This window comes from Chlorocebus sabaeus, chromosome 8, assembly GCF_047675955.1.
Source record: "Chlorocebus sabaeus isolate Y175 chromosome 8, mChlSab1.0.hap1, whole genome shotgun sequence".
Taxonomy (NCBI): Eukaryota; Metazoa; Chordata; class Mammalia; order Primates; family Cercopithecidae; genus Chlorocebus; species Chlorocebus sabaeus.
Genome location: NC_132911.1, coordinates 12443661 through 12468336, shown reverse-complemented (window position 1 = coordinate 12468336; position 24676 = coordinate 12443661). Strand labels below are relative to the sequence as shown.

At 51.7% G+C, this 24676-nt stretch overlaps 1 protein-coding gene across 6 annotated transcripts; it reads right to left on the bottom strand.

Moving 5' to 3' along the window:
- On the bottom strand, positions 1–24368 carry LOC119618916 (SH3 domain and tetratricopeptide repeat-containing protein 1-like). Of its 6 annotated transcripts, none has more exons than XM_073017944.1 (4): positions 24262–24368; positions 7120–8105; positions 6020–6176; positions 1–3186 (listed from the first exon to the last, which is right to left on the bottom strand). In XM_073017944.1, exons 2-4 carry the CDS (start codon positions 7320–7322, stop codon positions 2833–2835), a joined length of 714 nt encoding a protein of 237 aa, XP_072874045.1. In that variant the 5' UTR covers positions 7323–8105; positions 24262–24368; the 3' UTR covers positions 1–2832. The 6 variants fall into 6 exon arrangements, with proteins under 6 accessions (XP_072874045.1, XP_072874043.1, XP_072874048.1 ...); XM_073017942.1 differs by having other exon boundaries at positions 6020–7276; positions 7983–8105; XM_073017947.1 differs by having other exon boundaries at positions 5980–6176; positions 7983–8105.
- Between the last annotated feature and the right edge of the window lie 308 nt (positions 24369–24676).

Below are 24676 nucleotides of genomic sequence, written 5' to 3'. Positions count from 1 at the left end.
TAAAGTGAAAGCAACTTTATTAGGAAAGAAAAGGATAGAAGAATGGCTACTCTGGCCGGACGCAGCGGCTCACTCCTGTAATCCTAGAACTTTGGCATGCCGAGGCAGGTGGATCATCTGAGGTGAGAAGTTCGAGACCAGCCTGGTCCAACATGGCAAAACCCTGTCTCCACTAAAATACAAAACATTAACGGTGTGGTGGCAGGTGCCTGTAATCCCAGCTACTAGGAAGGCTGAGGCAGGAGAATCGCTTGAACCCAGGAGGCGGAGGTTGTAGTGAGCCAAGATCATGCCATTCTAGTTCAGTCAACAGAGCAAGACTCCATCTCAAAAAAAAAAAAAAAAAAAAAAAAAAAAAGAATGGCTACTCCATAGGCAGAGTCGCCCCAAAGGCTGCTGGTTGCCCATTTTCATGGTTATTTCTTGAACATACACTAAACAAGGGTTGGACTATCCATGAGTGTTCCAGCAAAGGGGTGGGCAATTCCCAGAACTGAGAGTTTCTGCCCTCCCTTCTGAGACCATGTAGGGTAACCTCCAGATGTTGCCATGGCATCTGTAAACTGTTCTGGCGCTGGTGGGAGTGTCTTGTAGCAGTTAATGCATTATAATTAGCACATAATGAGCTGTGAGGGCAATCAGAAGTCACTCTCGTGGCCATCTCGGGTTTGGGGCTTTGGCTGACTTCTTTACTGCAACCTGCTTTATCAGCAAGGTCTTTATGACCTGTATCTTGTGGGGACCTCCTATCTCATCCTGTGACGAAGAAGGCCTAGCCTCCTGGGAATGCGGCCCCGCAGGTCTCAGCCTCCCTTTACCCAGCCCCCATTCAAGATGGAGTCGCTCTGGTTCACGTGCCTCTGACAAGTTGGCCTGGGTTGAGTGTTCTCTAGTGTGTGGTTGCTGGAGCTGTTCGTAGGAGTAAGAGGTATTGTCAGTAGGAAACAGGCCTCTGTTAGCCCGGGGACTGGCACTCTGCCCCAGTATGTTGGTCTCATTTTAGTGGTGACAAAACTGGGGCTCACAGACATCAACTCCCTCATCCTGAACCCCTGGACTGTCAGTGGTGGGCTGGGGTTTGAATGTGGGGCTTGAAGACCCATCATCTCCTCTGGTCCCCCAGTGTCTGCTGCCCAAGAGGAACAGGATCCCAGGATCCAGGCCCCTCAAGGCACCAGCCAGGGTGGGTGGAGATGAGAAGGTACAGATCCAAAGACCCCCGGACTCTGAGGCAGGTCGGGGACCGAGAGCAAGCTGGACCTGTGGACCCCACCCCGAGAAGAATGGCTGCAGACCCGGCCCAGCGGGCAGGAGGTCTGTGTCTTCAGTCAACGTGACGGCGCTTCCGGCTCCTCCAGCCAGGCCGTGCTGTCTTCATGTTTCCAGTCATGCGGCCTCCTCTCCAATTCCCAAGCCCAACCCACAGAGACAGCGATCTGGGGTCAACCTGGTTTGTCAGCAGCTCTGACCCGCTGCTTCCAGCCAGCCCCGCGGCCGGTTCTGGAAAGCTCTCTGCTGCCCCCTGCTGGGGAGGCTCGGGACAGGGCTCTGGCAGCAAGCATGGGGTCCCAGAACCTCCAGGCTCTGTCACCTCTGCTGGGTGGAAAACTAACCCAGGACTGAAGCAGCAGATGGCTGCCTGATTCCTTATTATCAGAGCTCCGCCCACTGGCAAGTCTCTCTCCGGGCCTCAGTTTCCCCTTCCATTAAATGAGGGGCTTGGGGGATACCAAGGAGGGTTAACTGCTTAGTGAGGATGGGAGGTTTCTTCTGGGGAGATGAATACATTTTGAAACTAGATGGCGTGAGTGGTTGCACAGGACTGTGAATGCACAGATGCCACCACATTATTTGCGTTGAAATAGTTCATTGCATGCGATGTGAATGTCACCTCATTTAAAGTGTTTAAAAGAGGGGCCTGGGAGAGTGCAGTGTATGTGAGAATCACGTGGGACACCCGCAGTCTCTGAACCTCGGTTTCCTTGCCGTAAACTGGCAAAGAGACCGTGTGAGCTGTGTTCCTGGGGCCCAGAGATTCCAAGAAGGAAAACCTGGGATTCCTGGGACTGGGATGAGGGCCGGGGGCCGGAAGGGGAGCGGTATGTGGGGACGGCTGGGGGGCAGCCCAGATAAGGCTTTCAATACTGGGTAGCAGCGTCTACACAGGCGGAGATCCCTGCATCTCACTTCCTGCAGGGCTGACCAGTGGCCAGAGGTGGGACTGGCCAGGCCTGGCCCAACCAAGTCTGGGAGCAGAGGACACTGAGTGACGGATCCCCGGGGCCACCCTCACTGGCCTGTGGCTCTCCTGACACCACAAGAGAGGCCCAGGAGCTGACCTTGGGTCCTCATGGGGGACACCTTCCTGGCTGCAGGCTGGCAGGGTGGTGTGGTGGTCAGTGTACTGGACTCTGCGTCTCCACCCCTACCTGCTGTGTGACAGTGGGCCAGACACCTAACCTCTCTGTGCCTCTATTTCTTCAATGGCAAACAGGGACACTAGCAGCCCCCACATCCGGGCGCAGTGGCCTGAAGGTTAAAGGCAAGGGCGGCACGAGACCTACAGCAAGAGCTCTGAGCAGGGAGAGCAGGGAGCTGCCCAGAGAGTTCCACCACCATCTCCCCTCTGGCCACCAAGGAAACCAAGGCTCATGGTGACCTGGCCCAGGTCTGTTGGACTCACAGTAGTTCTCATCCCCAAGATCAGAGGGCTGCCACCAGGGAAGGAGATGGCCCTTAGACACAGCCCAGGAAGCACACAGGGAAGGATAACCTGGGGACTTCAGTAGGTTATTGCAAAAAAAAACATTGATTGCTATTTGAACCCTGCTTTCATGCCTCCATTTCCCAGAAAATGAGCCACGGGAGACACCAGGAGAGGCAGGAGACCGTCCTCCTTGCACAAAACCCACTCCCTTGGATGCTGTCCTCAGCGAGGGTGGCTGGGGCCAACCAGGGGGTCCACCCGCAGAGTGGCAGAGGCGGCAGGTTGACCCTGCGGACGCTGAGCTCTGTAGCGAAGGTCCTGGCCTTCTGGTAGAAGAGGAGCGACTTCTCACGGTCCAGGAGGAAGTTGTGGGAGATGGTGGCCGGCCGCGTGTAGATCTTCAGCTGTGCCTTCTTGTTGCCCAGGTCCACGGTGGCTGCCAGTGCCAGCTGGTAGTACCCGGTTACATCAAACAGGTCCTGAAGGGGACAGGTCATGCTCAGCAAAAGGGGGACTCGGAGCCCGTCTTCCCAGAGGCCGTTCCTGTCTCCAGGTCATTCCACATGTCCAGCCAATGCTGGCTTACCCCATGAACCCCGAAGCCTGTGACACTGCTGTGGTCTCAGCTGCAGGAGGTGGGGACGACCCTGACACCCCTGGAAGCCTTCCTGACTGCCCCTACACCCCCTCACCCCCAGCCTCCTGCCCCAGTGCCACCCTCTCTGCAGGCAGTGGCTGCTTTCCCCATGGGCTGAGGTCAGGGCAGATCCTGCCTGCTCTGAGAGTTCCATGCAGGACCCGTGGCTCCAAGCCACAGCAGGGGCACAGCGTTGAGTGACCCAGGCTCCCCTCTGGCCCCTGTCCATGCTGACCATTTCCAGGCCCTCCACGGGACAGGCCAGGTACAAAACCATCTCACAGGTGTCCTCTCTGGCAATGTTCCCTGAAATATTGACAGAGTGTGACTCCCCAGACATCCACTCCCATTTTCAATGCATCTTTGGCTCAAACTCACCATCCCTGGGTTGGGATGCCGCCTCCCAGACCTCCTGCTTGACCCTCCCATCCCCAACCAGCTTCTCCCCAGGCGCCTTCTCCACATGGGGGTCACCCAAGGAACCTCTCTAAGACCCATGCCTGGCCTGTCCCTCTTTACCATCTCAAGATGGCTCCCAGGGCCAAGGACAAAGTCCAAGATGCAGCAGTCCATTCCCCCACTGCCCCACCCCACACACGGAGCAGGGGCGTGAGAAGGCCCCGAGTCACCGCCACTGCTCATCCAATGCCCCCGGCCCAGCCGAACACTGGACTCTGTGCTGGGTGCGTGGCTGAGCCTAACGTCCTTGCTCCTATTCCGAGGGACCTGGGAGTGAACACTGACCACACAGGGTGGCCCGGGCTGTGGCAGAGGGAAGCCCAGGAGCCTGTGGGGGGCCCAGGAGGCCCCAGACTCAGCCGGGGGTGGAAGGCAAAGGCTTCCTGAAGGGGTGGGGGCATCCCAACTAAACTGGAAGGAGCCAGCCAATGCCTCTGCGTGTGCCTGTGCGTGTGCCTGTGTGTGCGTGTCTGTGTGCCTGTGTGCATGCTTGTGTGTGCGTGTTCGTGTGCCTGTGTGCATGCCTGTGTGTGTCCGTGTGCCTGTGTGCATGCCTGTGTCTGTGCGTGTGCCTGTGCCCGTGTGCATTTGCGTGTGCATTTCCACGTGCCTGTAGTATGTGCAGCAGCTAGTGAGTGGCAGGCTGAGCCAGGACACACCTAATCCTCCCTATTCCAGGGCTCGCTCTCATGTGGAGACTAAAGGGGACCCCATTTTAGGGCAATCGGCCAAGATGCCCATTTACCCCTGCCTCTCTGCCAGCCTTCCAGGCTCCATGCAGCCCGGCTGTTTCTCCCACTCCTCTGGGCCCTGGGTCCAGAGCCTCCTATACAAGGAGGAGGGCGTAGCCTTGAAAAGACAGCCACCCTTGGGGAATTCCAAGGGGGCCTCCCTGTGGGAAGCTGGCCTGCGCTGACAGCATAGTCACGATGAGGCCCAGAGGGCTGTGCATGGGAAGGAGGTGAAGGAGGCCTCTGCCTCTCAACCCCAACCATGGACTTTGGCCTCTCAGGTACTACTTGGCCCTTTCCTTCCTCCTGGACAGGTGGAGTGGGCGGCAGGCTTGACCAAAAGAGATAAAGGCCTCTTCTGGGAGGCCCGTCCCCCTGGGTCCCAGGGGAGCCCCTGAGCGGTGAGCAGCGTCCCTCTGGGTCTGACACGTGGCACCTCCCTGTCTGGCTGGGACTTGCAAGGCCACAGGGACCACTTCTGACCACCAGGTGTCAACAGCACTGGGCGGGGGCCTCCCGGGCAGCCCCAGGCCTGCGGTGGGGGATATGGGGCGGGGTCTTAGGGCTGCCCCAGCTCCTCATGTTGTTCTAAGGCCCCCAAGATCTTGGCCCCAGGACTGGAGTGCCCTGGCCCCTCAGCCCATAAGGAGCACTGACACGGTGCTGGTGCGATGCTGAGGAAGGGCGGTGCCTGCGGGGCAGAGGGGTGGAGACACCCCAGGTCTGAGTCTGCCAGTCCCAGCACTCCACCCCTGCAGGGCTGGGGGCAGACGGAGCACAGCACCTCCCCTCCAGACAGACCCGACCCAGCAAGGCCTCAGCCTGGCTGGCTGGGGCCCCGCCCCACTGCACCTGCCGTGAGCTGGGGTTTCCCCATCTGTGAACCCGATGGTAAGACCCTGGTCCCACCCCACCCTTCCTGGGTGATGTGAAGATTCAAGGTGTCTCGGGACTCCAGGAAGGAGTTGCTCAGTGCAGGCTGGCACCCTGGGCAGGCTTCCTAGAGGAGGTGCCAGGATTTGGGTTGGATCTTGCAACGTGGATTCAATGTGAGGATGATGCCATCCTCCGAAATGTCCTTCTCCCGACCCTGTTTTCTTTGTTACATGCAACTTGACACTCGACTGTCAAGACTCAGCTTTGGTGTCACCTCCTCCAGGAGGGTCCCCCTGACTACAATCCTCCTTCTTTACCCAGAGGCCACCATTGCCCACTCATGTGTCAGCCTCCCTGGCTGAGACTGAGTTCTTGAGGGTGGGGCCTGGCCAGCTTGGGAGCTGGGTTGTATCTGCTAACACTGCCGGCTTCTCCAGCCACGTGCAGAGCTCCAGGGAGGCCACTGGGCCATTCCTAAGGAAGGCTGGAACCCAGGCCTCTGGGGTCTGGGTGGAGATCCCACTCCAAGGGGGCTGAGAACACCCCGAGCCCTGCCCCTCCCCACCCACCTTCAGGTCGTAGAAGATGATGTCACAGAGAACCACGTACACCTTCATGTAGTAGAGGGTCTCCTCGTCGAACTCCAGCGGCGAGTTGCAGAGCTACAGGGTCTTGAGGTAGAAGTGCTCCGCCAGCTTGCCATGGCCCAGCCGGTGGTGCAGGGTGGCCAGCCGGTGGTAGGCCACGCGCTCGTTCAGCCGGTCCCCTGGGGTGCAGGCCAAAGGGACAGGTGTGAGGACGTGGCTCTCTGGGGCAGGGAGGGCACAGGCCCCTCAGGAGCAGATATGCAGACCCCGGGCAGCACACCTGGCTTGCCTCCAGGCACCTGCGGTCACCTGGGCAGCTCTGGCCAGTCCCTTCCGGGTTCCCAGACTCACTTTCCCACCTGCAAAGCAGAACTAATAAGGCCTGCCCCTGTCTACTGTGAGGTTTTGGCAAAGTCGGACTTGGATGGCCCAGCTCTGTGCCTACACATAGCCACCTGCCTTTGCTCACTGGTTTTAACCAGGGGAGCCCAAAAGCCATGTAGTCCGGGTGCTCCCGGGCACCCCGGCTCCAGGCAACCCACAGACGTGACATCCGACTCCTCCTGGGTGTGTCACGATCAGAGCCCCCTACTTTGGGGAGTCAGTTGCACACCTACTGTGTACTGGGCCACAGGGCACAAGGCGCTGGGGCATGCGGCCTGCCTAGGGTTCCCTGTCTCTGGAGGGGGACAGACGACCCTGGCACAGCACCAGGGGATGCCCGGCCTTAAGGGGCAGACTGCTGGAAGGGGAACTGGGATTTTATCAGCCAGATAGCCATGTGGTTGATGAGGGTGGGAAGGGCACAAGAGAAAGGGAATGTGCCACTCAGTCTGGCACATACATGGACCAATGAGATGCCTGGCATGTCTGGAAGGCAGAGGGCACACTGGGCAGCCCCTGTGGTCAGCAGCGGGAACAGGCAGAGGAAACAGAGCTCACTGCGTGAGAGACCTCGGGCTGTGCCCTACAGCCAGACGGGGAAGCCAGTTGGGCAGATCTGCCTGCCTGGACAGGAGACCAGGAAAATCCAGCAGCTGTTTCAGCTCCTGCCCTGCAGACCTGGAGGTTGGGCTCTGGCAAAGTGTGGGTCCTGGCAGGATGGGGGCTCAGGGGACTTACCCAGAGTGATCCTGAGTGCTAGGGCCACGTAGGCAAACTCCAAGCCCTCCTGGGGCTTCTCCAGTGTGGCCAGGAGTGCCACCAGCTTGTTGCACAGCTGTAGCTGCAGCTCCACCTTGCGGTTGCCCGTAGTCACCGCCAGGGCCAGGACCCAGTCCTACCACACAGGCAGGAGGGGTCAGGTTTCCCGCAGCACCCACCATGCCCAGCGCCCTCCTCAGAGCTCAAACATGTGCTTGGATCTTCCCACGGCCCAGCTACCCCTGCACCTCCACACAGCTCTGTGCTCTGGGATAACACAGAGTTCAGACACCCAAGTTGGGGGATGAAGAGTCACCTGAGGCCCATCCAGCTACACCCGGCAGCCTCAGACCAGCCTCTCCCACCTGGGCACCGGGGGTCTGACTGGGGGAAGCCAGCACTCCTCTCTGCTCTAAAAACACCACATTTATCTGTGCCCAGGGCTGAGCCACACCGTGAGCTCAGAGGAAGGGAGAAGCCATCCCACTTCGGGGTGCATGCAGACCTGGGCCTCCCACTGACATGCTGTGTGTCCTCTGACATGTCCCTGTGCCTCTCTGAGCCTCAGTTTCCTCATCTGAAAGATGGGGACAGGACTTCCCGCTCATGGTTGCTTGAGATAATCAGGTACAAGGGTAGAGCCATTGTCACATCCAGGCCCCGAGCATTTGTCCCAGGCAGGGGCACGGTCAATATCATTCCCGGTGAGACCACTTGGAAACTTAGCATGTGCATGGGTGGCCCTGCCTCCAGGTGGGAGGCCTCTGCCCTGCCACACCTGTGCCTCAGCCCTCCAGGTGCCTCCCTGAGGCCCACCCACATCAGCCCACAGGCCAGCTCACCCGGTAGAAGGACACGGCTTTCTCCCGCTCCCAGGCCCCATTGAAGAAGATGTCTCCAGCTGCCTCAAACAGCTCCAGCCCCAGGTTGGGGTCGCCTGTGTACAGGACCACATTCTGTGCCACCTGAAAGGAGACAGAAGTTCCCTCAAGACCCACACCTGGCGAGGTGGCCACGCCCACGTTTGTCATCCTCCTTCCTCTCACACACTACAGGTACATCTGAGCATTTTTCAGACCCTGTGCATTAGGGCTGCCCCCACCACTGGCATGAGGACAATGAACTGATGCACCTGAGTGCCAGGAGGTGACTGAGCAGCTGCAGCCCAGGAGCCCGACACCTGTGAATCCTACCACCAGGGCTAGCCCTAGCCCACTCCCTCTGCACTCAAACCAGTCTCCGTGGCCCCCAGATTGCTGGGAGCCCATCCCCTGGCTCCTTTCTGCGTTGCCACATCCCTGCCACATCAGCAGTGTTTGTGGGTGGGCCTGGTCCCCTCTTGGCCATGAGCTCTTGATCCCTCTCCTCAACTCAAGGAGGTATACAGCAGGTGCTCAATAATGAAAGCTTCACCAGGCTCGTGGGCTTCACAATTTGTTCCAGATCACACTGTGTTTGGGAAAGCCTCTGAAAACAGCCACTATGACAGATTCTTTTTGTAAGGAGATGTGCCACGTGTCGCTTGGAGCAAGTTCTTCTGTGTGTTAACTGAGTGGTCACATTATTTGAGCATGTGCTGTATACCAGCAGGTGCTGGGCACTGTGAGGGGCCGCGCCTCTGCCCTCAGGGAGAAGATGCTGGCCACTGGGGGAGGATGTGAGGGAACCAATTGGAGGGAGGGAAAAGGCACACAACAGGTGCTCAGCAGTGGCTTAGGAATGAGTGGATGGATGGATGAGTGGATGAGGAGATGTAGACACATGGATGGATGGATGAGTGTGTGGATAGATTAATGTTGGGATGGATGGATGGATGGATGGACGGACGGATGAATGGATAGACGGATGGGTAGGTGGATGGATGGGTGGATGGATGGATAGATGGATGGGTGGAATGATGTGTGTATGTCTGTATGTACGTATGGGTGGGTAGATAATGTATGGATGGGTGGAGGGTAGATGATGTATGTGCATATGGACGGATAGATGGTGGATAGATGAATGTATGGATAAACAAACTGACAGATAGATGAATGGAGGGATGGATTAATAGGTAGATTGGTGGGTGGATGGATGAATGATGGATGGATGGACGAACAGTGAATGGATGGAAGGGAGAAAGGATGGATGATGGTAGGATGGATGGATGGATGAATGGATGGGTGAATGGATGATGGATGGATGGAAGGATGAACAGGTGGATGGATGGATAATGGAAGCATGGATGGATGATGGATGGATAGATGAATGGATAAATGGATATGTGGATGATGGATGGATGGAAGGATAAAAAGGTGAATGGATGGATGATGGAAGGATGAATGGACAGATAGATGGAACAACAGGTGAATGGATGGATAGATGGGTAAATGGATGGATAAAAGGATGGATGAATGATGGATGGATGGACAGATGGATGGATGATGGATGGATGGAAGGATGAACAGATGAATGGATGGATGATGGAAGGATGGATGGATGGATGGATAAACGGATAGATGGATGAATGATGGATGGATGGAAGGATGAACAGGAGGTGAGTAGATGGCTGATGGAAGGATGGATGGATGACAGATGGATATATGGATGAATGGATAAATGGATGAATGGATGAATGGAGTGCAGTGAGAAGTGACCGGGCACTGAGAAGGGCAGACAGGGACTCTACCTCGGTGGCCTGCAGCACTCCTGAGCCTCGGCCTTTACTTTTCTATCTGTACAAGGGATCTAAAGGCCCGTGATTCTAGGCCACAACAGCTCTTCATACACACATACACAAACATCACATGCCTATGTGAAAAGCTGTGACACTTGTCTGATTTCCTGAAGAAGTTATCTTGTATCATTTCTACTCAAGTACTCCACCTCCTTCCAGACAAGTATCTGAGGATGATGGGCTATCCCACAGCAATGTGTGTAACCTCTCCTGCTTATGATCCCTGTTCACATAGCATTTTCCAAAAGCATTTGGTGTGAAGTGACAGAAGAAAGAAGAATAAGGTTCTTTCAGCCCATTCATTCATTCATTCAACAAATATTGACTAACTAACTACGTGCCAGGCACTGGTGATATAACAGGGAACATATATTTTTGTAGGTAGAGACAGACAACCAAAAAGTGTGTTAAAGAGGGATCAATGCTGTAGAGGAAAATACACCAGGAAACAGGAAAGAAGAATACCCCTAGCCACCCTACACTGAGGTGACGCTATCGTCACAAAATGGAAACAGCGGCCGGGCACGGTGGCTCACACCTGTAATCTCAGGTCTTTGGGAGACTGAGGCAGGCAGATCACCTGAGTTCAGGAGTTCAAGATCAGCCTGACCAATACGGCGAAACTCTGTCTCTATTAAAAACACAAAAATTAGCTGGACATGGTGGCACATGCCTGTAATCCCAGTTACTCAGAAAGCTGAGGCACAAGAACCACTTGAACCTGGGAGGCAGAGGTTGGAGTGAGCTGAGGTCACGCCACTGCACTCCAGCCTGGGTGACAGAGCAAGACTCTGTCTCAAAAAAAGTAAAAATAAAAATAAAATGTAAACAGAGAATAAGATACCAAAAGAAAGAACATGAACGATTAATTGTAACAAAAGCCTTTGTAAGCTGATACTTTCCTTCCTGGATCCTTGTCCCTTACAAATGGAAAAAAACGGCGGGTAGGGGGTAGCATCAAAATGATGTTTTAAGATGGCTTCGGGTTTCAAATGTCTGACAGCCATACCCATATACTTCAAGGAAAAAGTTCTAGCTCTGTAAGCCACCTGGGCAATGGTTTAATGTCTTTTTTATTTTTTCCAGAGTTTTTAAAATACAGGAAAACGTGTGTGTTTATTTGGCTGCTCTGTGCCCGCACACGTGCTAACTGTGCTAACAGGTTTTTCCATGTTTTGCTGAATTTGCCAGCTTGCCATAAACAGGCTTCCATGTCTTATTGTGGGGCAGGGATTTACAAAAAATTGTAAAAAATTGTGGGGCAGGGATTTACAAAAGACCACACCGAGCGTGCACAGTTACCTGAGCATAGAGCCACCAGAGCGAGCTATCCAGGAAGAAACAGGGTCATGGAAGCCTGAGCTTCTACACCCAGCTCTGCAACTCATTCACCCTATGACCTTGGTGAAGGCTCTTAGCTTCTGTGAGCCACAAGAGAATCACGGGAAAACAGAAGATATGAAAACTGCTCTGCCTTTTTCACAGAACTGCTGAGGGAATAAAATCAGATAATGGATTTTTAAATTCTCTGTGAATTACGAAGCAAAATACAAACGTATGAAATCATTCTTGCCATTAATAACAGCACTGTAAAATTAAGAACAGAGTTAAGACCACAGCATTTTCCATCCCCCGACTCCCGAGAGAAATAGTGAGTCCAGCTGATGTATTTGGGCAACCCCAGTATCTAGGCTTCGAGAGCCTCAAACAGCTCATAAACTCCGACAGTATCACTCCAGCCCAGTGCTCATTAAGTTCTCCAAGACAGCCACTGACAGAAAACACTACAGCTTTTTCAGCCGGACTTGAAGCCCTCCAAGCTCACAGCACAGTTAAACAATGAAGAAGAGGTTTTCTGCCACTAGGCTCAAAAGCTGGCTTTTGTAGATTCCCATAGAAAGAACATTCAAGGCCAGGTGTGGCGGCTCATGCCTGTAATCCCAGCAATTTGGGAAGCCGAGGCAGGAGGATCACCTGAGGTCAGAAGTTCAAGAACAGCCTGGCCAATATGGCGAAGCCCCGTCTGTACTAAAAATACAAAAATTAGCCGGGCATGCTGGCGGGCACCTGTAATCCCAGCTACTCGGGAGGCTGAGGCAGGAAAATCGCTTGAACTCAGGAGGCTGAGGTTGCAGTGAGCTGAGATCACGCCACTGCACTCCAGCCTGGGCGACAAGAGCAAAGCTCCATCTCAAAGAAAAAAAAAAAAAAAGAGCATTCTTTTTTGCTGATGTTAAATTTCCTGTGCTTAACACAGAGAAATCATACAACACTGAAATCCTGAAAAACATATCATAAAAAGCATTTAGTGACTGAAAAGACATTCAATATAACCTGTAACAGTGAGTTCCCCTCCTCTTTCCAGCCAGCTCCACTAACGCTGTGACCCTTAACAATGCTTTCACTAACACAGAGGAAAATTAATAGGACCGCTTACCCCTCTCAGCTGACAGCTAAACCAGTGCTTCTCCCTGGGCTCACTAAAGATGACCTTACCCAAAACCAGGCTGCAACGACCCTGTAGATGTTGACTAACAATTTCAAAATTCCCATGTTCTTTGTCCACTCTTAAGGAAGATGAACTGAAGCCAGGTGTCTCCAAGTCAGAACTAACAGAGGCCTCAGACATCAGATGGCCCATCCCCTTCTTTGACAACCGGGGGATCTAAAGCTGAGCTTATGGAAGAAAACAGCCTGTTTAGTAACAAAGCGAAAACCAAAGCCTAGACACCCAACCTCTGGTCCACAACTCCTGCGACAATCCAGAACCCATATAGGATGAGTCTCCCTAACGAGAAACTCCGAAATCCACAACTTTTTCAGTGCCGACGTGACGCTCAAAGAAATGTTCATTGGAGCAGCTCAGATTCTGGATTTTTGAATTCAGGATGCTCAACCAGCAAATATAATACAAATATTCAAAAATCAAAAATGCAAAAAAATCTGAGACACTTCTGGTTCCAAGCAGTTTGGATGAGGGATATTCAACCGGCATTTTTTTTTTCCTCTAATGAAGGAAATTAAAAACGAGGCCCGAGCAAAGTCATTCAATCCATACTAAAGTCATTCAATAGTTTAATTAGTACCCATTTAAAGTTAAGTGCTACCCACTGATATTTAAAAGGATGAACACATACATGCCTATAATCCCAGAACTTTGGAAGGCCGAGGCGGGAGGATCACCTGATGTCAGGAGTTCAAGACCAGCCCGGCCAGCATGGTGAAACTCCACCTCTACTAAAAATGCAAAAATTAGCCAGGCGTGGTGGCGCACACCTGTTATCCCAGCTACTTGGGAGGCTGAGGCACAAGAATCACTTGAACCTGGGGGGGAGCACATTGCAGTGAGCCGAGATCACACCATTGTACTCCAGCCTGGACCACAGAGCAAGACTCTGTCTCAAAAAAAAAAAAAAAAAAGAAAAAAGAAAAAAGAAAATTAATTTAAATTGTGTTTTCACATGGAGCCCATGTTCCCAGAACACAAGACCTGCTCTATGCTCCAAGCGCTCACAGGGTGCCCCTTTATCTTAATACTCACCATATTCCATGGCAGCCATTGGCACGTGTCTGTCCATCGCACTAGACTTCCTGCGCATGAGGCAGGGATCATGTATTATTACCTTTCTGTCCCCAATGTCTGGCCTAGAAGACACTCAGTAAATGATTACTAAGTCAGTTACTAAGATATGTTAAACTTGTATTAACAAAGTTGATTTAATAAGTTTGCCAATGCAGCATTCATACCACACAGCTTAAATCTCAACCTGCAGATTTATCTTGTGTTCTGCTAGATTATCACCTATTAACATTCAGGAGGCACCTAGTATGTGCTGGGCATTACTAATTGCTGGGGACCTAGTAGTGACAAAAGAACATTCCTTGTTCAAAGAGAAGTTCTAGTATAAAGAGGAACAGAAGGAACAGGCTAGATTGATGAGAGAGCTAAGAAAAGGACAGGCTGCCATGGGAAGCACCTGGTCTTGTCTGGATGGTACATAGTTAACGAAGTCTGAGTGCTTCATATGGCATAAGATCATCTCCTCCAAAGAAGCAAATGAAGCTTTGATTCCCCAGTACCAGAAGTCACCATAAAGGTACAGCCACATGCTTAGTGTAGGAAGTGAAACCAAACAAACAAACAAAGCTCCAAGTTCCAGAGGCAACGGTCCAATTATGAAATCCTCTGGCTACGTTCAATTGAAATTCAAGGTATTCCAGTGGCCAATATTTAAGTATTAAATTACCCCAACCACTTAAAACTAAAGTAGTCTTTGGTTCAAGGGGTAAGGGTATACTACCTTTTACAAATTTATTAACTCTTAATATTTACATTTAAATATGATGATGGTGGTGTAATAATAACTTTACTGAGTAGGTACGATGTGTTAGGCACCAAACTAAGCACTTTACACACACATTTGCACGATCCTCTGAGATGATAATGACCCCTTGTCATCCCATTTCATAGATGAAAGTCAGGTTTATATAAGCTTAAAAACTTGCCCCAAATGACACAGCCAGTTAGCAAAACCCAGGCAGCCCGACTCCATAGGCCTTGTTTAAAGAAGTAATATTTATAAACTGTCCAGCACAGCAGTGGTACAAACAAGAGTTCAATAAATGCCTAAAGGGTACTTCATACCCAAAATCGTTTCCCACCAATCAAACTACACTTACTCTGGTTCTGCACAACCAATTGTCAAATCATTGTTCCATGAAGAAAAGGTGGAATGGGTAGAGATCAGAATAGAGTGAATAACTGGTAAATATACTTCATGACAGGTAGTAACAGAAGGTGGCATTTAGGCTATTTCCACATTTGTTTGCATAACACTTTTTTTCACAGTTCTAAAGCACAAGAACCATTCTAAGCTGGTGAAAGCATAAGGCATGTCTATGATCCAGGACTCCAATTCACTGCGGATCAGTGGATTTCAACCTTTACGGTATATCAGAACCACCTGGGGGTTTTTAACAGCACTACAGCTGCCCAGGCTCCATTCCTGCAGATTCTATTTCAACTGGTCGGGAGTAAGCACGCATGCTTTTTTTACAGCCCCCCAGATGCAGCTAGGTTTGCAAACCACTGTCCAAGACGCTCTCACACTTCCGTTCAGTTCAACACACACTCACTGAGATTCTAAGCACTATGAATCGGGCTAAGTTAACAAGTCAGGCTCCACTCCCTAATAATATTGGCAAACAAACCAACATCAGAGATTTATTCCAGTCCAAACCAAATAAATGGCCGGGTGAAAAAAATGCCCAGGCAAAGTTTGCCACACAAAACAACTTCCTGTATCTTCCCAGTCAGTAGCCTAGAGACTGACTCTGAGCCATAAGAATTCAGAATCAGGGGAAAATGCCAGTCTGAGGCATCTGCCACACTCCTAGCGCACCCCCAAAAGCGCCCAGCTACATTTCACACCCACTGTCCTAACAGGGGTCGAAATAGGGAAGAGCAGTGCCATACAGAAAACAGAGCCTGCTGGGTGCCAAAAGGCTGGGGAATTCCAGTCCTAGCCCTGCTACTAATCGGTCTGATCACTTCTCTCGGGTCCTGGTGTGGCCAACAGTTACATGAGAGGGTGAGGCATAAAAACACAGATGTCAGGCAAGCTCCAGCATCCAAAATACATAGAAATTAAAAAGCATTAAGGTGATATCAAGGAATATATGCCATCAACCTGAAAAGTAACTGAAGTATTCCTTTTCCCATTCATAAGAAATCAAAAGTGGAAGCAGAAAATTGAGCAATCAGCCTACCAAGTTGACTGGGGCAACAGAAGACACTCACGGATTCTGCTCACAACAGCGGGGTGACAGAACAACACGAGAATGGCAGAGCATCCCTCTCTCCTCTGTCCACCCATGCCACCAGCACTTGAGTGCGTCCACACGCAGCGCCCAGTCTCCTGTTCCACTGACGCCAGCGTCCACTCACTGCAAGCCTACTAAGTGCCACATGTGCTATGATGCTCCCTCATCTCATCAGCATAGACGTCCCTGCTGGAGGTGAGTATGTGACAGATGAAAATCACGAAGGCCTAGGGAGGTTGAGACCCGCATTCCCACTGCAGTGAGGGTGTGCTTGACAGGGACCCCACGGCTGGGCCCTCCATGCTGCTCTCCTCAGTAATCACTCCAGACCAGAGCAGCGAGGGGGAGTTTTCTCCCTCTCACTATTTTCAGCCCCTTGGCTGACCCAGCATTCCCCAGAAAGCTATCCAGTTCTGGCAGCTCTGAGGCCACAAAGCCATAAACGCACGGGACACACAGCCCATCTGTCTCTAACGGGTCTTTTACTTGTCATGCTGGTCATTTCTAAGAGCAGATGGGTTAAGAAACACTTGGCAAGTTACCATGAAATGACCGCTCCACTCCTCCCTGGGGGAAGGCTGACTAGCGAGCAGTCAGGCCGGCTTTCTTCCCCCACTCCCTGCATTCCTGTCCCTAAGGAGCCACAGACAATCCCACCAAATAGAGGCAGGAGACAGCCACCTCCTTCCTACAGCTGGAGGGGGAAGGGTCCTCTAGGGCCTTTCTAACTGCATGAAAACCAAACTGTGAGCTGTACTGACCCGGGCCTCACCCATGTTGCAGGCATGTACAACACAGGTGCCCAGTGGTATCATCAGGCAGAACTACGAATGTGCTTTCCATCGTTTTCATACAATGATTCCAGGACCGCTATTCACACAGCTCCACTTCTCACATATACGACGTGCTTCACGGATTACACAGCATGTTCACCATGCCCCTCATCCGCTCCTCCCAGCAGCCTTGTGTGATCCCTTCAGTATGCTTCCTCATCTCCATTTCTTAAGAAATTGAGTTTCTGAGGTTATGAAACCAAAACTTTCCCAAGAACATCCAGCTAATGTTAGAACCAGGATATGAGGGCTTCGGATTCTAGAACCAGTATTTGTGCCACTGTTCCACATGGGCCCCTCCAGGGATTTCTGCCTGATCTTGAAATGCAGACAGCAAATCCATCTCTCTACAGTCCTGGGGTTCCCTATAGACAAGAAGGAAAACTTCTAACAGAAAGCTTATACTTTTTTGGAAGGATACCTGGGATATTTCTTTTAAGTTAGTTTGTTCATGTTTTGGAAAGATTGTTCCAATGGCAATGCGGGGCATGAAGTGTAGAAAGGATTCCATGATGAGGCAGAGAAACAATTCGGTGGCTCTTACAACAGTTCAAATGAGGCATGAGGCGCAACCAGAAAGGACAGAGGGAAAATGCATTGGAAAGAAATGCAAAATGAAGTCTACTCAGACCCAGGATGGAAAAAAGGGGATTAAGCATGATGGTGGTTTCTAGTTTGAAAGACTGATGAACAAGGATGTCACTAACTACTGCAGAGTGGTGTCTGGGGTCTGGGTGCACCAGTTTGTTTAACCATTCAGCTGCTGAGCAGTCTCCGGGCTGTTTCCAGTTTCTAGCCTTCATGATGAAGCAGGAGAATCACTTGAACCCAGGAATTCCAGACCAGCCTGAGCAACAGAGGGAGGCCCTGTCTCTGCAAAAAATTTTAAACATTAGCTGGGCATGGTGTTGTACACCTGTGGTCCCCGCTACTTGGGAGGCTGAGGTGCAAGGATCTCTCCAACCTATGAGGCTGAGGCTGCAGTGAGCCATGATCGCAGCACTACACTCCAGCCTGGGAGAAAGTGAGACCCTGTCTCCAAAAAAAAAAAAAGAAAAAAGAAAAAAAATGCTAGAGCATCACCCATATTAAAGACAGGTATTGTCTTTTTGAAAATTTAATTACAGTTATGTAATGGACATGTAAAATGTCCACTTTGAAAGCTTGAAAAATATAGAACTCTAAGTATTCTTACCTTACAATTCTGATTCCTACCTAAGATATCGCATACTGTTTACATAAGTATCACAATGCCTGGACAACTAAAAATGTGTACGAGGGAGAAAAATGAGTGTGTATGCCTATTAATTAAGGTATATTTCCCCGTTATTACATAAACAAGTCATCACGGCAAACCCCTGTGACTGTATCTAAAGCAAGCCTACAGTTTTACTTCTCTGTATTATAAAATGCAAGGCTAAAATTCAAATACTAAACATTGCCTGAAGCCAAGGGTAGTTTACTTAAAATAAATGCCTGGGGTCTATATCAAAAATATGAAAAAGCTAGCTACTTCATAGCCATTCCAATCTAAGTTCAGCTTTTTCTTTCTTAATTGACACATAATTGTGTACTGCACATACGTATGGAGTACACATAGTGATGTCATAATACATGTAATGTATGTGATCAGTGTAATTAGCATATCCACCATCTCAGACATTTATCATTTCTTTGTGTTGGTAACGTTCAATAGCCTTCCTCCAATTATTTGGAACTATATATTCTTTTTTTTTTTTTTTTGAGAAAAAGTCTTGCTCTGTTGCCCAGGCTGGAGTGCAATGGTGTGACCTCAGGTCACTGTAACATCTGCTTCCCAGGTTCAAGCTATTCTCCTGCCTCAGCCTCCCTGGTAGCTGGGGTTACAGGCACCCACCACTATGCCCAGCTAATTTTTGTATTTTTAGTAGAGATGGGGTTTCACCACGTTGGCCAGGCTGGTCTCAAACGTCTGACCTCAGGTGATCCACTCACCTCAGCCTCACAAACTGCTAGGATCACAGGCATGAGCCACCGCGCCCAGCCTGAAACTATATATTCTTGTTAACTATAGTCCTCCTATGTTATAGAACACTAGAACTTATTCCTATCCAGCTGTAATTTTGTATCCTTTAACAAATTTCTCCCTATCTCCCTCTTCCCCCACCCTTCTCACCCTCTAGGATCCTCTGTCTACTTTCAACTTCCGTGAGATCCCCTCTCTTTTGCCTTCCACATAAGAGAACATGTGCTGTGTAACTTTGTGTCCCTGGTTTATTTCATAATATCTTCCAGTTCCATCCACATTGTTGAGAATAACAGGACTTCATCCTGTGTTATGGCTGAATAGTACTCCACTGTGTATAAAGACCACATTTTCTCTATCCATCAGCTGCTGTTGGACACCGAGGCTGATTTTGTATCTTGGCTATGGTGAACAGTGCTGCAGGAAACACAGAGGTGCAGATGCCCCTTCGACACTGATTTCCTTTTCTTTGGGTATCTACACTGTAGTGGGACTGCTGGATCACACTGTAATTTTATTTGCAGTTTTCTGAGGAACCTCCATACTGTTTGCCATAATGGGTGCCCTAGCTTACTCACTCTTTTTCTTTTTTCTCTTTGATACAGAGTCTCACTGTTGCCCAGGCTGGAGTACAGTGGTGCAAATTGGCCTGCTTAGTGTAGCATCCGCCTCCCGGGTTTCAATGGTTCTCATGCCTCAGCCTCCCGAGTAGCTGGGATTACGGGCGCCCACCACTGCACCCGGCAAATTTTTGTATTTTTTAGTAGAGATGGGGTTTCACCACGTTGGCCAGGCTGGTCTTGAACTCCTGGCCTCAAGTGAACCACCCACCTCATTCGCCCAACAGTGCTGGGCTTACAGGTGTGATCCACCACTCCCAGCTAATTTTTGTGTTTTTAGTAGAGATGGGGTTTCACCATGTTGGCCAGGCTGGTTTCAAACTCCTGACATCAGGTGATCTGCCCGACTTGGCCTCCCAAAGTGCTGGGATGTCAGCGTGCGCCCCGCGCCCATCCTGCTGCCCTAGTTTACACCCCCCTACAGTGTGTAAGAGCTCTCTTTTCTCCATATCCTCGCCAGCACTTGTTATTTTTTGTCTTTTTGATAATACCCATCCTAACAGGTGAGATGATACCTCACCGCGGTTTCTGATTTGCATTTCTCTGATTATAAGTGATACTGAGCATTTTTTTCACATATTTTTTGGCCATTTGTATGTCTTCCTTCAGGAAATGTCTGTTCGGTTGGGTGTGGTGACACAAACCTGTAAGCCCAGCACTCAGAATGCTAAGGCATGAGGACAGCTTGAGCCTAGACCAGCCTAGGCAGCATAGCAAAATCCTCGCTCAAAAAAAAAAAAAAAAGAAAAAGAAAAAGAAAAAAGAAAGAAATATCTGTGTCTGTTCAGCTTTTTGACCTCCAAAAATTAAGAGCCCATTTTGGAATCAGACGACCTGCTTGATTCAGAGACAATCTGTGTTTGGTTCTACTCTGCTACTTCCTATGTGGCTTTGGGAAGTTCCCTTAGCCACTTTGAGTTCAACTTCCTCAACATTAACCAGGAATAAGTACCACCTGCCTCTGCTGGTTAACGCTGAGGACTGAAAAGAGAACCTCCACAATGCTACTTGACGATGCCGCCTGGCGGAAGCCCCTCAATGCGGGACTGGTAGGATCACCTGAAGCCAAATACAACTTTCCTTTCCACTCTCCCAGGTTCATTCTGCATGCGATTAACAAGGAATAGCGAATAAAGGAAAGCAAAATAGTTGCTTATTTTTAATAAGAAATTTTATAAAGTGGGGGTGGTGGCAAAATAGGAGGGAGAGGAGGGGAAGGAAAAGCAGCCGCTCACAAGTTCTAGTCCAGGGCTCATCCCCGGCCTTCTCACTCAGGCAATCACCAGTCCCCACCTCCTGCAGAGGGGTACTTTCTCAGCGGGCTTCATCCACCTGGAAGGCACTGCCACAGGTGTTCAGAAACCAGGAGCACCTTGAAATGGGCAATGTGGTTTCGGTAGGAGACCTACAATTTCCCCCAAAGAAACCACGGCACAAAAGTGACCCACATAGGAGGGACCAATCGCTGTAAATACTTGATGGCAAAAACTGATGTCATACTTTCTGTACAGGAGACACACACCCAAATAAAACTTGCCAAAATAGCAGAGAAAAAGATACAGCAGATATCCAGTACCATTCTGTTACAGAAATACTTATATCCCAAAGCCAGGGACCTCTCTGGAATACTGTCTTTATTTCCACGTTTCATGGAAGATGTTTGAGTGCACTCATGTGTGTCTCAACAAACTTCCAGTCCCTGCTCTAAACCCTGTGGCTCCTCAGCAAAACCCAAAAACAAGTATCAGTTTTCCTTCCAAATAGGAAATTTCCTGACCTAGTGAAACCAGCATCAAATCCACTTATTATGAGATAGCTGATTACAGGCGAAGCCCTCTAGTCCCAGGATGACTCCCCTCCTGCAGGAGCGGGAAGGATGGGCATAGCCCTGGCCTGCCAGACCACATCTCCAGGCAGTTTGAAACCATGGCTGCTCAGCTGAGCCATGATACAAATCAAAACCAAGTATCTCTGAAAAGTGTACATGTCAAGAACCAGATCTCGGACCAGACTCAGCAGAAATGGATGTTGCAAGGTTTGTTCAGAGACCTCCTCTCCATGCCCCCTCTACCCAAGACCTCCCTTCTTGCACTAGGGGTCCAGGGCCAATGGACCGCTCCCTTACCTCTAGCCCAGTGCATTTTCAGGACCAGCTCCTAGACTGTACCAGACCCTGAAATGTATTCACTGAATGCACTATTTCTTGAAATGATCGTAAATCATCCGACTATAACAACAATTGTTTTAAAAGTGTTCTCTCTTTCCCTCGGGAATCGTGCCATGAGTTTGAGCAGGCAGCTTTGCTTCTCTCTACTGCAATTCTATCATTCGCAAAATGTTAACAATTACTGTGTTCACCCATAGCATTGTTGTAAAAAGCCTTAAGACCCACTTCATGTAGTCTGCCTGGAGCACAGACCCTGTCACGTGGTAAATGCCCACTGAAGGTGAGTTATCTGTAGCTATTATTACCTAGTACTACAGCGAACAAAAGTAGTCGATCAAGTCTCATCATATCACCATGAAACAATGTCCATGTAGACTGCGCAGTGGGAGTAGGGGGACTCAATGTTTATCAGTTTTTCCTTCCTTCTTTTCCACCCAAGCGGCTAAGGTCCTACGGCTGCTGTAGGGCCTCTTCCCTAGGATGAGTCAGCCCAGCCATTCCCTTTCCCTCTTTTATATTTTTTTCTTTTTTTGAGATGGAGTCTTAGTCTGTCACCAAAGCTGGAGCGCAGTGGTGCAATCTTAGCTCACTGCCACCTCCGCCTCCCGGGTTCAAACAATTCTCCTGGCTCAGCCTCCCTGGTAGCTGGGGTTACAGGCGCCCACCACCACGCCCAGCTAATTTTTATATTTTTAGTAGAGACGGAGTTTCTACTTGTTGGCCAGGCTGCTCTCGAACTCCCGACCTCAGGTGATCCACCTGCCTCGGTCTCCCAAAGTGCTGGGATTACAGGCATGAGCCACCGCATCTGGCCGAGTCAGCCCAGCCATCCTGACTTTTTGTTCTGGCAAAATTACTCTCTTCCACGTCTACCTTCCAAGTAGCTAAATCAGAGATCTGGCCTTGGGGCAGGCTTGAAGAATCCCTGTTTTTGGTCCTCAAGAGGTCCTACCAGGGTCTGGGACAATTCCAAGACTTGTGATCTTAAAGAGGAAAGAAACCTCACATACACGGCTCTCGCAGAGCTCAGGCAAGGCTTGGGAGGCGGCCCTAAGGTTTGGGTGTGCCATCTATGATACCAGCTAAGAGATCTGAAGCCAGCTGTCTGGGTTCAAACCTCAATTCCAACAGCGCTGGCTGTGTGATGTTAGACCTCGTCCCCAGCCTCTCTGTGGTTCAGTTTCCTCACTGTAAAAGGGCCACAATAATAGAGCTGCTCTCAAAATTAAGTGAATTCGTGCATATAAGGTATTCAGAACAATGCTTGGCACATGGGGGAGTTCAATAGACACGTATTGAACAGAGTAACTTAGCAATTAGTAAATACACTCATGCAGCCCAGGCGCGGTGGCTCACGCCTGTAATGCCAAAACATAGCAATGGGTCGGCAGAGGCTGATGACTGGAGGTGGTGCGGTAGCGTTGGGGTCTGGGCAACTGAGGGCAGAGAAGGCAAAAGGGCCTGCATGACACGCTACAGGGCTAGGAGCCACAGCTGCGGTCATTAGTTCAGTTTTGTCTCCTATGCCTGTTACTTATACACCATCTCTTGTTCAGAAAGAACTTCAGATTGAGTATTTGGACTCCTTGAGCCTTCTGCTGTTTGTCTCCGGGAGGTTTAACACTCTTAAAAGGGGAAAACTGTCCAGTTCGATTTTCCTTCCTGGGACATTACAGGTTTTTCAAAAGTTTGATGAAAGCATTCACTAAGGAGTGATTCCACTTTCTCTGGTGGGTGAGAAATACGCGTCTGAGGGGCAGCATCAGGTCTTCCCATCAAGCTGAGGTCGGAGTCTCCCCACCCACAGACCTCACCCTCGCTCTCCCCTCATAAATCTGACCTCTAACTGTAACTGCCTTGGCCTCATTCCGTGGGTGTGGATGCTCCTGCTTGAAACGCATTTTCCAGCCCGCCAAGTTCTTGGGAGAGTTTCTTCCACTCTCCAAGCGCTGAGAGCTACAAAGTTCAATCTGGCTTTCCAGATTTTGTTTTCTTCCCATTACTAACGGAAGAAATCAAGAAGCGCCGGTCAGAAGGGCCCTGTTCCCTCGAATCAGAGCCCCGCCCAGGGACAGAGCAGAAAGTGTGGCTGTGGGACTCGCGGTGACAGCCCATCGCCCCGCCCCCCCCCCCCCCCCCCCCCCCGTCCCGCCAGCCAGGGCAGAGGTCAGTGAGGTCTGTGTGGCCGCTGCGCCATAGCTCTGGGCCCGCGCCTCTCGCTTCCTCCCGCTGGGCAAGTGAGAGGATAAACCACGGAGCGGGGGCAGCGCGCCCCCACCAACCGCGCCCCCCGCGCACGGACCCCCACTACACGCGCGTCCCAGGCGGGGTCGACCCAGACGAGCCACGGGGCGCCACACAGCCCCACTAGCAGGGCGGCCAGGACGCACGCGCGAGGGTCCACGCAGCCACCTATATAGGTGACAAAACACTCAGGAAGCCGTCATGCGGGGCCGGGAAAGAGCCCCCACGCAGAGTCACGGACTCCCTCGTCCGAAGGTCCACGCAGTCCCCCCGGTGAGTCTGGCGAAGCAGTCTCGCTGCGAGGCAGGGCAGGGAGGGCGGAAGAGTCTCCCACTCGCCGTGACCCGGACCCCGCCCCACGAGTGGGTCCTCGTAGGGCCCCCTCTGCCGCACGCGGGGACCAGCCACGCCGCGGGGGACCGGGCAGAAGCCAGCGCCGGGGTCCATGCAGTCCCCTCCGCGGCAGACGCGGGGAGCCGGGGAGCAGTAGGGAACGGCCCCCACCCGCAGGGCGACCACGACCCCCGCGCGAGCCCACGCGGTATCGCAGCAGACGCGAAGCCCCCGGTGCCACCCGAGGCCGAGACAAAGTCCAGGCGCAATGACCCCGGATCCCGACCTCGGACCCTGCGGAGCCCAGCTCGGAGCCGCCAGGCCCGGGGCAGAGACCCCCGCCCGGTCCGGAGACCCCGTCGCCCATGGCGCCCTCTCACCTCAGGCCGCCGCCTCGCAGCGCTGGCTCTTCGCCGCCGCGCCTGGGCCGACTGGAGCGCAGCTGAGCAGCCAACAGAGCCGCGGCAGCCTCAACAATGGAGCCCTGGGGCGGGGCCGCTGCCGCCGCTTCGGCCCGTGTTCCCCGCTCAGCATCCGGCTTGGATCAAGGAGTTGCAGCTGGCGCCGGACTGCGGCCGGGAAACACACCGCGGAGGTGCACATGGCCCCGCCCGCCTCCCGCCGCCCCGCCCCCAGCGGAGCCGGGAGCCCAGGGCCCGCCCTCCCCTCGCTCCGGCTACTGGGGAGCGAGCTGCGCGGAGAGGGCGGGGCCTGGGGGAACAAAGGGAGGTTGGGCGGGGCGGCGCTGGGACTGGGCGTGCTGGGTCCCGCGGGAGGACCCGACCCAAGACCTGG

Bases quoted from the DNA above. Each gene is read 5' to 3' on its own strand.
- LOC119618916 (XM_073017942.1), bottom strand. From the start codon at position 6,550: ATGTCACGTCTGTGGGTTGCCTGGAGCCGGGGTGCCCGGGAGCACCCG. The intron at 3,187-6,019 runs GTACGTGGTTCT...TGTCCCCTTCAG, and splicing joins ACCCTCTACTACATGAAGGT to GACCTGTTTGATGTAACCGG.